The 13,123-nt window shown below is 35.9% G+C and overlaps 1 protein-coding gene across 3 annotated transcripts in view; it reads left to right on the plus strand.

Moving 5' to 3' along the window:
• EFR3A (EFR3 homolog A) overlaps nucleotides 1-13,123 on the plus strand; it is a 69,789-nt gene that overhangs the window by 15,963 nt on the left and 40,703 nt on the right. For all 3 annotated transcript variants that reach the window (XR_015715804.1, XM_087825494.1, XM_087825495.1), the window contains exons 2-5: nucleotides 3,085-3,161; nucleotides 5,952-6,079; nucleotides 7,551-7,701; nucleotides 10,709-10,830. Coding sequence is in view for 2 of the 3 variants with exons in the window: in XM_087825494.1 (XP_087681620.1) it covers nucleotides 3,085-3,161; nucleotides 5,952-6,079; nucleotides 7,551-7,701; nucleotides 10,709-10,830 (478 nt within the window). In the remaining variant the exon portion in view is untranslated. The remainder of the gene's footprint in view (nucleotides 1-3,084; nucleotides 3,162-5,951; nucleotides 6,080-7,550; nucleotides 7,702-10,708; nucleotides 10,831-13,123) is intronic.

Below are 13,123 nucleotides of genomic sequence, written 5' to 3' on the forward strand. Positions count from 1 at the left end.
TTCATTTTATAGAAACCTGAGTAAATTGAATGTTTTAAACCTGTTTTTATGTATTTTCTCTATAGTTGGTAGCTTTTCACTTACAGTAAATGATCAAGAAGGAGCTTTTATTTTGTTTGTTTGGGGCCTTGTAGAGGAACTCGATGTGATCATTTATTTTACTGCATGGAAGTACATTCCTCATCTTAGCCTCATTCCTGCGGTCATGCTCATGGGTCATGGCGTATGGAATGCTCAGATGTTTCAAGTAATTTAGAAATTGTTCAGTTTACCAGATATGGTTGGAATCTCAGCTCCTCTCCCTGCCAGCTGTGTGATGGGACAGTGGGGCCCCTCCCTTAGCCTCTGTTTCCTCATTTGTCAGAGGATAGTGACCACCTCCATGTACGAGCAAATGAATAGTGCTGTCGGGTACGTAGCATAGCACCCACCGCACACCTCAGGTCCTGAAATGGCAGGTATCCCACTGGTGCTGACGTTGTTATTGAAAGATTTTGTGAACCACCTGTAAAATGTGTTGTGATTTTTAGATGATTAGTTTACAGCAAAGGTTTTCACATTGTTGGGAATGCTGTCTCAAGGGCCCTTGAACACCTGCTTGCCCCATTTCAGTACTCCTCTTACTGCATTACTAATAATAGCTCCCATTTTATTGAACGCTTTCTATATGTTACACCCTTAATAAGAACTTTGTATATAATTGTATTCAGTTTCCCAATAAATATGAAAAAAGCATGATTATACCTATTTAACTGTTGGGGAAACCTACGTGAAGTGAGAGAAAGTAGTATGCCCACCCAGCTGGACAGTGAGAGACCTTGGGTTCACACCAGGTCTGCCTGACTCCAGAGCCCATGCCCTTTAACCCCATGCTGCCTGTTTGGCATTTTGCCTCTTTACTCAGCTGTTTCCCCAGTAAGACCTAAGCTTTCTGAAAGTAGGAACTGGATATTCTGTGTATTCCAAGTTCTCATTTTTTAGGCCTCTTTAAACTAGAAGCAATATGTAGTATCAGAAACTGTCAATGTAAGTGAAACTTAATAGCTTATTAAGAATTCTTAACTACTGAAAATAGCATAATTTACCATCCTGATGGGAAACTCGAAGCACTGAGACTTGTGTTTTAGCCCTGTTACCAGCCTCTTTGCCATGACAGCAATTTGAACTTACTATTTGGCCTCGTATTAGTGTTAGCAAAGTATTCATTTCAGTCTTCTTAGCAGGTTATAAGCGTCTGTCATCATAGCAGTACCTAGCTTAGTGCCCAGTATAAGTTAATCACTCAATATGAGTTTGGTCTTAACTTATTTCAGTGTATTAACATATATTTGTATTATGTATAGTGAATACAGAAATACGGCTTTTGCTTATTTGGCTATAACCCTTGTTTTTCTTTGTAATAATCAGATCTGTGTTTCAATTTGGAGCTCTAAAAATAGCTCAGGTATTTTAGTATTAGTTAATATGAAATAATCCCCTAATGGATTCTTTGGCATTTTTTTCTTCTATTAAAGTAAAAAACATCCTAAACAGTGGACAGCATTTTATATTACCAGCCTAAGTATAGACTGCTGAGTTGTTCACTGTTTTTTATAATAGTTTACAAACTCACGGGCAAGGATCTTGTGTCTTTTATACTTTCTTGTATCTGTGGCATCTAGCATGATACCACATAGTAGGTGCAAATGAAATATTTGACAGTTGATTTGACCACTAATATCTGTGATGTTGTGGAAAGACCATGGGGTTATAGAGTTAGACATTGGATTCTCACCTGCTGTTGAGTAAGTTACATGATAAGTTGTGCTGCAATTATACCACCTCACTAGTTTGCTGGGAATGTTAAATAATGTGTCATTTATGTATGTTTATGTATAATATGAATGCATGTTTTAGGATCACTAAAGATACTGTATAAAACTTAACTGTCTCGTTTTCATCATTACTTTCATGGCTCTACTCTACTGCAAATCTGGATCAGTCTTACTTGCTTGGGCCTGTGCCGGGCACTCACTTGACATTTTTTATATGACTTCATGCGTGAATGATGCATACTTCATGAGCAAAGTGAGATCTGGAGAAGTCTCTTGCATAACGTTACTTGATAAGATAGTAGCAGATGTCTGCTTAGATCCAAGTTCTTTTAACTTCTAGCTAATGTGTTCTCTCATCCCATATTTTGGTTTTTAAATACATACAAATATACACTTATCCAGTGACACATATATATCCCAGTTTCATAAACCATGAGAATAATTTTATAATGGCTCAAGACCAATATTCCTAGTAAGTTACTGGTTTTCTGGACAAGAAAACTGATCCTTCCCACTTATACAGCTCTTTCCAGATAGCTGATGCGCCTTACCCAGGGTCATGTAGGAACTTAAGTTAAAGGCTTGGAATGAGCCCAGGTCTTCTGGATCCAAATCCATTGCTTTCCAAGACATCAACAACTGAAAATATGTAGAGCAGCGTTTGAGCATTTAGAAAATTGCTGGACTTTCCTTTGAGCTTGTTTGAGGTGATGTCCATCGCAGTTCTCGAAGTGATCATTATGTGGATACAAGTATTAACTGTTTTCACCATCACACTAGGAGTGAACTGTCATTTTAAGACCACGGTGGCTGGAGCTGAGTGGATTGGGTAGGCAGGGGAACTAGGAAGTGGGGAATGGGGGATTCAGAGGTGGAAGGGATGCAGATTAGAGGAGATCAGAAAGGAGATAAGGGGGGCCACTGATTATGTATTTGCTTTATAGGATGAACTTGGCAGGGGGGAGTGTGTGTGTGTGTTTGTGTGTGTGTGTACATTCACACACATGCCCCAAAACAGTTTGGTCTGGAACTTTGGAATAACTCATTAGTATATTCATCTTGACCTGGTGTCCTTGGGGAGGGGAGGAGTAGTTTAACTTTTTCATTTCTTTATCAGTAATTGAATTTGCATGGCCTTTTCTGTTTGTGGCAGTTTGAATTTTCCCCATTTGTTTTAAATAACCCATTAAAATGTAGAAAGTTGAATTTCTGGGTCTGTTTACAATATGAACAACCCCTGTACTTTGTGCTTTTATTCTCTTTTGAGCAGGAGTGTGTTGCTGCTGTTCGGCTCTGCGTCCTCGCTACAAACGCCTGGTGGACAACATATTCCCCGAAGATCCAAAAGTAATTTGATCTACATCTCCTGATCCTTCTCTTTGCTGACCCATGCTTCCCCCCTGCTGACCTCCTAAGGTTTTCCGAATTTCATTTCTCAACTTTCACCCCCGAATCTCACCATGTACACTACTGTTTTATACTTGTCTTTCTTCTGCTTTTAAACGACCAGTGCTTGATAGTCTAATTTTCAGATCCTTTATGTAGATTAGGCATAAATTTGGAATGATGGACAGGTGCTGTTCTTTTGTCTATATTGTTCCTAAATGTAAGTAATACTCATCAAAATTTTATGAACTAGTGCCAGATTATTTGTACAGAATGCTAAGAATGCAACTGTGAACACAGTCATGGCTTTCTGCTCTCACCACATTCACAGGCAGGTAAATTGGCAATTACAGTATTGTATGAAAGAATGTTGTGATAGAGAAATGAAGCACAGGGAGCTGCTGGAGTAGGTTGGAATGACATCTGATTTGGGTTTGGGAGAGGAAAGCCTGAAGGAAATGAAATCTAAGCAAAGATTCAAAGAATAAATAGGGTTGACCAACACAGTTTTTAGAAGAGAGTTGAGATGTAAAGTAAGAATCTTCCAGGCAGAGTTTCTTCTCTTTTTACTTAAATTCTTGTAAATTTTTTATAAAAGTCACTTGACTATGAAAGATTACTGGTTTCAAAGCAACTGGGTTTAGTTTAGAAGGTTTTGTTTGACAGTCTTTAATTTTCCAAAACTCCTTTAGTCTGGTATTAATGGATATGAATAAAATTGTTAACATGGATTTGATTTCCAGAATGTGCTTTATTTTAAATGTAGCCAACTATAGAAACTGTTGGCTATCTTAACATTAATTTATGTATCTCCTCAGCTATATCTCATTTTTAGTCAAATCAGATTTAAACATTCATCTACTTGGAGGCCAATCAATTAAATACTATTGGCCACCAGATATTCTACAAAATTTGTGGCATATAAAAAAACCCTAAGGTCTGGTTCCTACCTTTAAGGAGCTTTCCATCCATTGACTGATTTAAAGCAAAAGCAGACTAAATATTAGATCACAGTGCATAAATCAGTAAGTGAAAATGTTAAGTGCAGCAGGTGGTAAAGTTTTTTCTTTTAAAGCACTGGGTTGGCAATCTCTGGAAAGTATTCTCAGAGAAATGAGATTTGCTGAGCTTTGAAGGATGTACACCATCTGGAGAAGCCAAGATCAGTCTGTTTGTTGTGATGGGCCAGGCGAGAGAAAAGACATGGGAAAGCAAGAGATACATTTGAGATCAAGAACCTGCAAATTTTAGAGTGTAGTGGTGGTAATCATGTTGAGCACAAGTTCTGATTTGAAATTTTAGGAGTATTATTTAATGGACAGAACATTCAAATCATTTCCCTCAGTATGGAACAAATGGTTACTGAAATAAGGTGGAGGTCAGATTATGGAGGAATGTGATTGACAGTCAGGATGTCTACTCTATCCACTTTGACTTGTGAGTGGTAAGGGAGCTTTGAAAACTTGACCATGAGAATGATGACAGGTAAATTAGAGAATGATTACAGAAAGAATATTTTTACCAAGTAGTTAGATAAGATTTATTTAAATATCGATCTGTACAATAAGATGAAAAAAGAGATTTACATGAACCTTGCATGCATAGTTCAGTTGACCACATTTCTTATTTTTAATTTATTAAACAAAAAGAAAATCTTCTCATCTATCCAAAATGTATCAGACTATAGATGCCTAGAGTGCTGAGGTCTTTAGTCATAGTCCTTGCCTTTAAAACGCACACTAGTGAGGTGACAGATAACCAAACCATTTCTTAGAATTACTAGCAATATGGTCTTGGGCCAGCCCCTCAGTGTCTCCGTGTGAAATAGAAATTATAAATAGTACTTATTTCATAAGGATCTCATGAGGATTAAATAAATTAACACAATCCTTTGCTCAGGTTAGTTTCTTGGTGTTCATCACAGGTTAGCACTTGATTAGCATTTAAGATTGAAAACACAGTGTTACAAAACATGATAGTAGAGATAAATGTAGGGATAAGTACCATGAGCTAAAAGAACATGTAAAAGGAACATCTCACCCAAACTCAGGAGAGGTGTGAGGTGGAATGAAAGCTTTTGTGGAGGACACTGAGACCTGAAGGACCAGTAGGAGTTACCCAGTTGAACTAGCAAAGAGCTCCGAGGCAAGGGGGTGAGCTTAGTAAAAGAGTCATGCACAGAAGAGTCAGACCTGTGATTGCATTGATGCATGCTGATTCAGAGTGAGGAAAGCAGAGCAGTGGTTGCCTGGAGAGGGAAGGTCATGAGGAATCTTTAGCAAATAATGGAAATACTATGTATCTTGTTCGTTACTGGTGGTTCCATGATGTATACAACTATCTCATTTCAAATTATATATACTTGGGTGTAGTTTATTGTATATAAATTATCCCTCATTAAAATTAGTAAGGGATAAAAAAAGTGGATGAGATGCAGCCATGTTTAAATATGATATGTTACAGTAATTCATTGCTATGTGAAAGTATATTTCAATGCTTTGCCTAAGTGGGGGCTATGTGAAAGTATATTTCAATGCTTTGCGTAAGTGGGGCATTTCTTTAACTTTTTCAAAATTCTCTGTGTCCAGAATGGTGAATATTAGCACTAAGGGGGCTATGTCCAGAAAGGTTCAGCATAAATATGGCTTAGTCACTAATCCAGAAAGGGGAAATAGGAAGCAAGCAGCATTTAGAAATACAAAAATAAACATGAAAATATAGATAACCTATTTATCTTGTTATTATTTTTAGGATGGCCTTGTTAAAGCTGATATGGAGAAACTGACATTTTATGCAGTGTCTGCGCCAGAGAAACTGGATCGAATTGGTTCTTACCTCGCAGAAAGGTTGAGCAGAGATGTTGTCAGACACCGTTCTGGGTGAGGAAAGTCATTGTTGCTAATACTGAGTCTTGGAAAATTCTCCCTAGGCCCAATCATCCTTTAAATTACTTTGCCATTTAGTCAGACAAAAGTGGGATGTAAAAGATCAAACATTGTAATATGATAGAAGGAAATGTGTAATACCATACCGATGCTGCATTTTTTATTACTTTCCTGATGCTCAGATTTTTTTTTTTTTTGATTTAAAAAATATATATATATATCTTTATTGACTTCAGAGAGAGGAAAGGAGAGGGAGAGAGAGAGCGAGAAACATCAATGATGAGAGAGTCATTGATCGGCTGCAGCCCGAAACCCGGGCATGTGCCCCGACTGGGAATCGAACCCTGATCGACTGGATCCTAGGTCGATGCTCAACCACTGAGCCATGCCTGGCTGTGCCCTGATGCTCAGATTTTAAGAATAGACTCATGTTAGTTAACAGAGTTGCCTTTAGCTTAAGCATCAGCTAATTTCTGAGACGTCTCTAATGGAAATAGTAGAGATTGACTTCCTTACTCTGTTAGTCTGATACAGTAATTTAAAAACCAATCTCTAAATTGAAAACAAAGAGAAAGATCCTGTTAGTCAACTGATTTTTAACACAGCTCTAGTTTTAACTGCCGGAAGAGTAATAAGAGAGAACTGTGTTAGCTTGGATATTAAGGTTCAGAAGTTGTAAGCATGCTTATTTGAAATGTTGCTTGCTGCAAAACTGTCTGTAAATAAAGGTCTACCACTTTAATTCATTCTCTGTGCTTGAACAGTAATAACCTAGGTAATTTGGATGAACTACTTCTACATTTTGTCATTTTATGATCCTGGTTTCTTCGGGTACTCTATTTTCCAAGTGGTGATATATTGGCTTTCTCTACTTCCATATTGTTACCACATACAGCATTTTTGTGAGTCTTGATACAAGCAGTTTTATAGTTGATTGTTGAAGTAAAGTTCACCAAAGTCTGAATTTTAATTTTTAGTACAAGCTTTAAAATTTAGTGACTTGTAAGGTAACATCTATGAGACACTTACAATCTGTTGTTGCTAATAATGTTTTATATATTCATGTTTACAAATGTAAATAGATTATGTTGGAAATTTAGGCACATTGTTTATAATAATTATTTGGGGTCAGATATAAAGAAATATGGTTAAAAGTCTGGAAAACAAAATGTCCTTGTTTACAAAGACAAATATACACAAAGGTCATGTTGGAGAAGCTCTGAGCTCTGGTAGGAAGGAGGAAATGAGTGGGTACCGTCTAGTTTTCCTGTCCCTTAGTATGAGAACTGTTTCATAATCTAAGACTGTCAGTGCTCATGAGAACCAAGATTTCACTTAGGAACTACTGAATTTGCCCTTCTGTATTTTGTGCATTTAAATAAACTTATTTTAATTCTTCCAGTGAAAAGCACTTAGAATTAAGACAGCTAGAAGTGCTTTGACATTATTTCTCTCTTATGAGTAGGTATGTTTTAATTGCTATGGAGGCATTGGACCAACTTCTCATGGCCTGTCATTCTCAAAGCATCAAGCCATTTGTAGAAAGCTTTCTTCATATGGTAGCAAAGCTGCTGGAATCAGGGGAACCAAAGCTTCAAGTTCTTGGAACAAACTCTGTGAGTAAAACTAATCACTTAACTAATTTTAAGTTTAATTTGCATATCCAGAATTAATCTCTTCTGAGAACATCTTCACCCGGTGAAGGCAAATGCTCTAATCAGGGCATATGGACCACCGGTACGGATGTAGACGATTAGAGCTCTAGCTTCTCTGTTGCTGCTTATGAAATCTGTGATATCAACCCATCATAAGGCAACAGAAAGTTAGTTGACCATAAAAGTAAGGGTTTATTTCCCCATGTCTTACATGACTTCTGCACTATTTCTGCTTACCACCTTCATTTTCTTCTATTCTCAACCATAATTTGTTAAGCATATGCGGGGCTGGGGAAAGCATATCTGAAAAGGAAAATAAAATACAGTGATAACCTTTCTTCTCTTGTCTTTAGTTTTATTGTATAACATTCAGTCTTTCAGTTCCAGCTTCATCTCTGAGGAAGCTTTCAGGCATTCAATCTGTATGTTCCCATCCAGGTTTTTATTAACAACTAACGGATGAGGAATTGAACCTAATGAACTTGTCCAAAGACACAGTGAAGTAACGCTATATAACAGGGGTTCAGTGCCAGGTCTTTCTGCTCCAAAGCTTGTGTTTTGCATGTAAATACACTTTCATTATTGTGGCTTTAGATCTAGGGGAAGCATAGATTACTTTCCTGTTTTCTTTTTTGTGTATCCAGTTGATCCATCTCACTTTTTTCAAGCCTCATCATGGCTATTCTTAACCTTTTTTTTTAAATATTGTTGCCAGTGGTCCATAGGGACCAGTCATTGAAACTATTCACTTCACTAAAGCTATGGTTCTTAACCAGGGCAATTCTCCCCTTCCTGCCCCTCCCTGAGCATTTGATTTTCAGTGCAGGGTGGGGAGTGTTGGTGGTGTCAAGTATACTGCTGAACATTCTATATATAATACACAGGACATTCCCCCTACAAAGAATTTTTGGTGTCCAAATTTTAATATTGCTTAGTGTGAGAAACTCGACAGCTAAAGAATTTCATTGCTGCTGCCTTTTATTGTACCTTTTGAAACATAATTTAATTCTCCAATTAAATTTTTAAATGGAAAAAAAATTAGGACTTATTTTTTATTAAGTATATACTATGTGCAAGGCAATTTACTAACTTTTGTTTGGTTCTCATTTGAATCTCTCAGCAGCTGTATAAGTAAACATTTCATTTTACAGGTCACACATTTTTTTAGTAAATCCAGTTTCCAAATCTAGAGCCATTTAAGTCTGTTCATAGTCTCTGCACTGTACTTGCCCCATTTTTCTCTAGTCCTACATCTGATAAGTACATAGGTTTCGAGTTTGTCCGACAGCTCCCAGAGCTGCAGGAATTAGATGACTTTTCCATGAAGTCAGAAGGAGGATGTGCTTCGTGTATTCCCGTGGAGTGTAGCTGCTGTGTCTCATCCTGCTCGCAATGCTTAAGGGCAAGTAGGAGCTGCTTCTGGAAAGGATTGCTCAGATCATATTGTTATTTGGGGCTCTCAATAGATGAAAAGAGAATAAAGTTTTTCCTCCTCCTAAAATTTTTTGCAGAACTTTTAACATTTTAATGGCCAAATTTTTATTTCTGATTTTTTTCTAATTTAAAAAGCAGTAAGTTTATTGTAGCAAATTTTGAAAATGCTAGAAAATGTAAAAGAGTAAACAAGTTAAAGATACCTGTAATTGCAATATTTAGAAGTAATCCTTTAATATTTTTCTTAAAATATGTATTGGAAAATGGGGAACATATTGTATGTTTGTGTATGTTTTTTATTTATGTTTTTAAGCATTCCTCATCTCATTTAAGGTTTATTTTTATGAAAAGTATAAATATTTGGTTTAATATTTTCCAAAACTATTTATATGGGTAGCATGTAGTTTGGGAATCTTGAAATTAGAGTTCAACCCCAGAACTGGAATGCCAATTTTACTACTTACTGTGTTACTTTGGGCAGATTTACCTCTGAATTTCAGTGTTCCCATCTCTAGAATGGGGATAAACTGCACATTCTTTACAGGGTTATTGGAATAATTAAATAAGAACTCACGTGAAAACACCTTGCACAGTGTATGATACAGAATAGGTAATAAATTTCAGTTTAATCTCAAACAGCAGGTGTATTATTTGTGACTTTTTCCTAGATAATGTGAGTCACATAAAAGTATAATTTAAAACAGATGACATAATTTCATTTTTTAAAATTTATCTATGCTATTTCAGTTTTGTTTCCAGGAGAATATCAGTAAACTTGGTTGAATAATTCTTTTGGATGTAACCTTTTAAAGCCAGCAGTCTAGATCCTGGGAGCTATTTACATATATATTTAAATTTGCAAATAAGCCAACAGTTTATTACTTCAGGCTGTTTAGTATACAGAATAATCACCAAATGAGTAAGGAAGCTAATGAGAAAAAATTGTGCATATTAGGGAATCTTAGGACCAGATCCATGATTCATGTAGGATATTTAACATTTCCTAGACATACGGATATATATATATATATTTTTAAATCTTTAGAAAGGACACTGAATGCATTCTACCATCACAGTATTCTTCTCCTTTACTGAACTTAGTTTCTTTCCGTTTATGTCCCCTTTTTCTTGTCCTATATTATTTGTGTAAATATTATTTATTCATGTGTTGTATAACAGCTGTTCAGAATTAAGACCCACAATTAAGAAATAAAATTCCCTTAGGTTTGGGCCTGAGAGGTCATCACTGAAGCCAGCACCCAGGAAATGGAGGCGAGCTTCAGAGTAAGACCTTTCCTTCGAGAGAGTGCACTCACTCAAGGGGAACTGGATTAGCAAGTTATACTTACTATTTACAATGCTATAGCCTTGATTTTCTAAAGTTCACTGTTAAAAAATTCTTTTTGTATGTATGGGGAATTTATGATACTTGTTTCTTATTTGGTTATTGTTTGTTGATATAACAAGTAATGAATGAAAGTAAATGTGTTGGTCCATACTTTCAGAAAGGTGATAACACATTTATTTTCTTTAGTTTGTCAAATTTGCAAATATTGAAGAAGACACACCATCCTATCACAGACGTTATGACTTCTTTGTGTCACGCTTCAGTGCCATGTGCCATTCCTGCCATAGTGATCCAGACACACGAACAGAGTATGTATTCTTTTACTTTATGATTTAAAGTCATAGAGCGATTCATTGATTAATACTGTGTTTATATATGATGATTACCAAAGGAAATGTGAAAATACAAGTTTTGCTCCTGAAATACAACTTCCCGTTGCTGTTAGAACTGACTGAAATAGCAAAACTGAGCATCGCTTCTCATTGAGAATCAAGTTTGAGGTCTTGCTTGGAATCGAGTGTCCCTTTTGCTCTCTCCCCCAGTGTTAGAGTCTATCACCCTGTCTTTGATCCTCCTTTTACTGTAATCCAGCCACTTCCAGAACACATCAGGCACACTTCTCCCCAGGACCTTTGGTCTAAGTGGTTTCTGCATAGAATATCTACTGGACGCCCACATGGCTTCTTAACTCACTTCGTTTTGATTTCTGCCAATGTCACCTTATCCTGAGAGTCCTGCCCTGGCCACCTTTATTTATTAAATAAAAATCCTCCCGTCCCATCCTAGTTACTCTGTCTTCTGCTCATACCTTTATCTAGTCTCGCTTATCTATGGAATATGAATTCTAGGAGGGCAGGGGCTTTATTTTGAGGACTGCTCTATTACTAGCACTTTGAATAGTGCTGGGCACATAGGCTCTCAGTAAGTGCTTTTTGAATGAATACATAGATTGAATGAATGTATATTACTAGTCATTTTTAGTCTCAGGTTCTCGTAACAATTTGAGCATTTTTAAACATTTTCTTCTAGGTGCAACCTTGTAATCTGGAATCAAGTAATTATCTGCTAACATGATCTATAGGTTGAAAGCTAAGAATTAAGATCCAAATGACCCTGGTAAATATAGAAAGTAACTTGAGCTTTATTATAATACACTAAAAAGAAACTAACCTGAATTCGAAGTTATTTGGGGGCAGTTTAGCAAGATTTAGCATGCTTTGTAGTTTTTATTTTTCTTTTAAAATAAATAAGGGAATCTGCATAAATATAACTAACTAGCTTTTAGTGTGTAAGCTACAGTGTTGGTTTACACAAACCAAATGTAAAAGTTATTTTAACTTGGAGAAAGAAAGCTGAGAGATTTCAGATGAAAGATTTGTATCTGTCTGAGATGTTGTTAGTGTAACTTTTCCATTTAGACTCCTGATGTTCTTCCTTAATTATGAGGGCAAAGCCTTAGAAACTATGTAAAGATAACTATCTTATAATAAATTTTCTGTTTCTCCCAGTTGCCACTAAAATCTCTTTTTTTATCCCTAAAGGACATTAAAAATGTTTTATAAAACTGTTTCCTGTTTTCAGGGGCTGACATTGAAATATTAACAGGGCAAAAAAGTATAAAAAGTAGCTAAAGAAAATCGCAATTTTTTTCAATGCTTTAACAATTTTGCTTTCTTTTAAAATATAGAAAATATCCAGAATGTAGTTTTTTGGTTTTTTTTGGTTTAGTATTATAAGGATTAATAAACTACATGTAGACATTTCTCAAATTTTGCTTGAGGTAAGTTTCACATATAAACCAATTCAGGCGAAAAGTTGATGATATCCATAAAATTAAGGAAAGGATACATTTAAGAAATTAAAAAATTTATTACATAAGTTACCATATTTTTAAGTACTTAGCACCCCCTAGTGAAAGATCTTGTCTTTTAAACATATTTTCATGTAACATTTTTCATTAATGTTTACAAAAAGAAACCTGACATTTTCTGTACACAAATGAGAAGCCTTTTAGTACTTTTTTCTAACTCTAGGTCTTTCCAGTATTACATAATACTTGAAATTCCAAAATGACAGTGTTTCATTTGAATCACTGTAAAACAAACGAGCAAACTAAAATGATTTACCATACTTAGGGGACTAGATTTTTTCCTGCTTTGCCTGAGGTCAAAACCCTTTTGGTTTTCTTCAGGCATATTTATATTCCCCTTTAGATTCCAGCATACATACTTATTATCAATCCCTTTAATTTTAGCAAAACCCGATCAAATAGAGCTCAGGGGCCTGAGCAGTAGGAAATGGACAATGGGTTTGATCACTGTTAAGATTTTCTTAAAATATTTGCCCTACAGAAGCAATTTCCACATGTAAAGTCATGCATCACAGTCTTAATCTCTAATTTCCTGAGCAACCTTCAGGTGTGGTAGAAATAATGGTCATTATCAGCATCATCATAATGCTTAACAGCATGAGCAAACTAACACCTATTGAGCACTTATTCTGTGCCAGTTTGTTTAACCCTTTATTGGCTAAGTACTTTACATGAATTAACTCATTTAAACCTTACAGCATTCCTGTGCTTTAGGTAAGAGGTTTAGTTTA

The sequence above is a fragment of the Miniopterus natalensis genome, chromosome 16 (genome assembly GCF_054644295.1).
Source record: "Miniopterus natalensis isolate mMinNat1 chromosome 16, mMinNat1.hap1, whole genome shotgun sequence".
Taxonomy (NCBI): Eukaryota; Metazoa; Chordata; class Mammalia; order Chiroptera; family Miniopteridae; genus Miniopterus; species Miniopterus natalensis.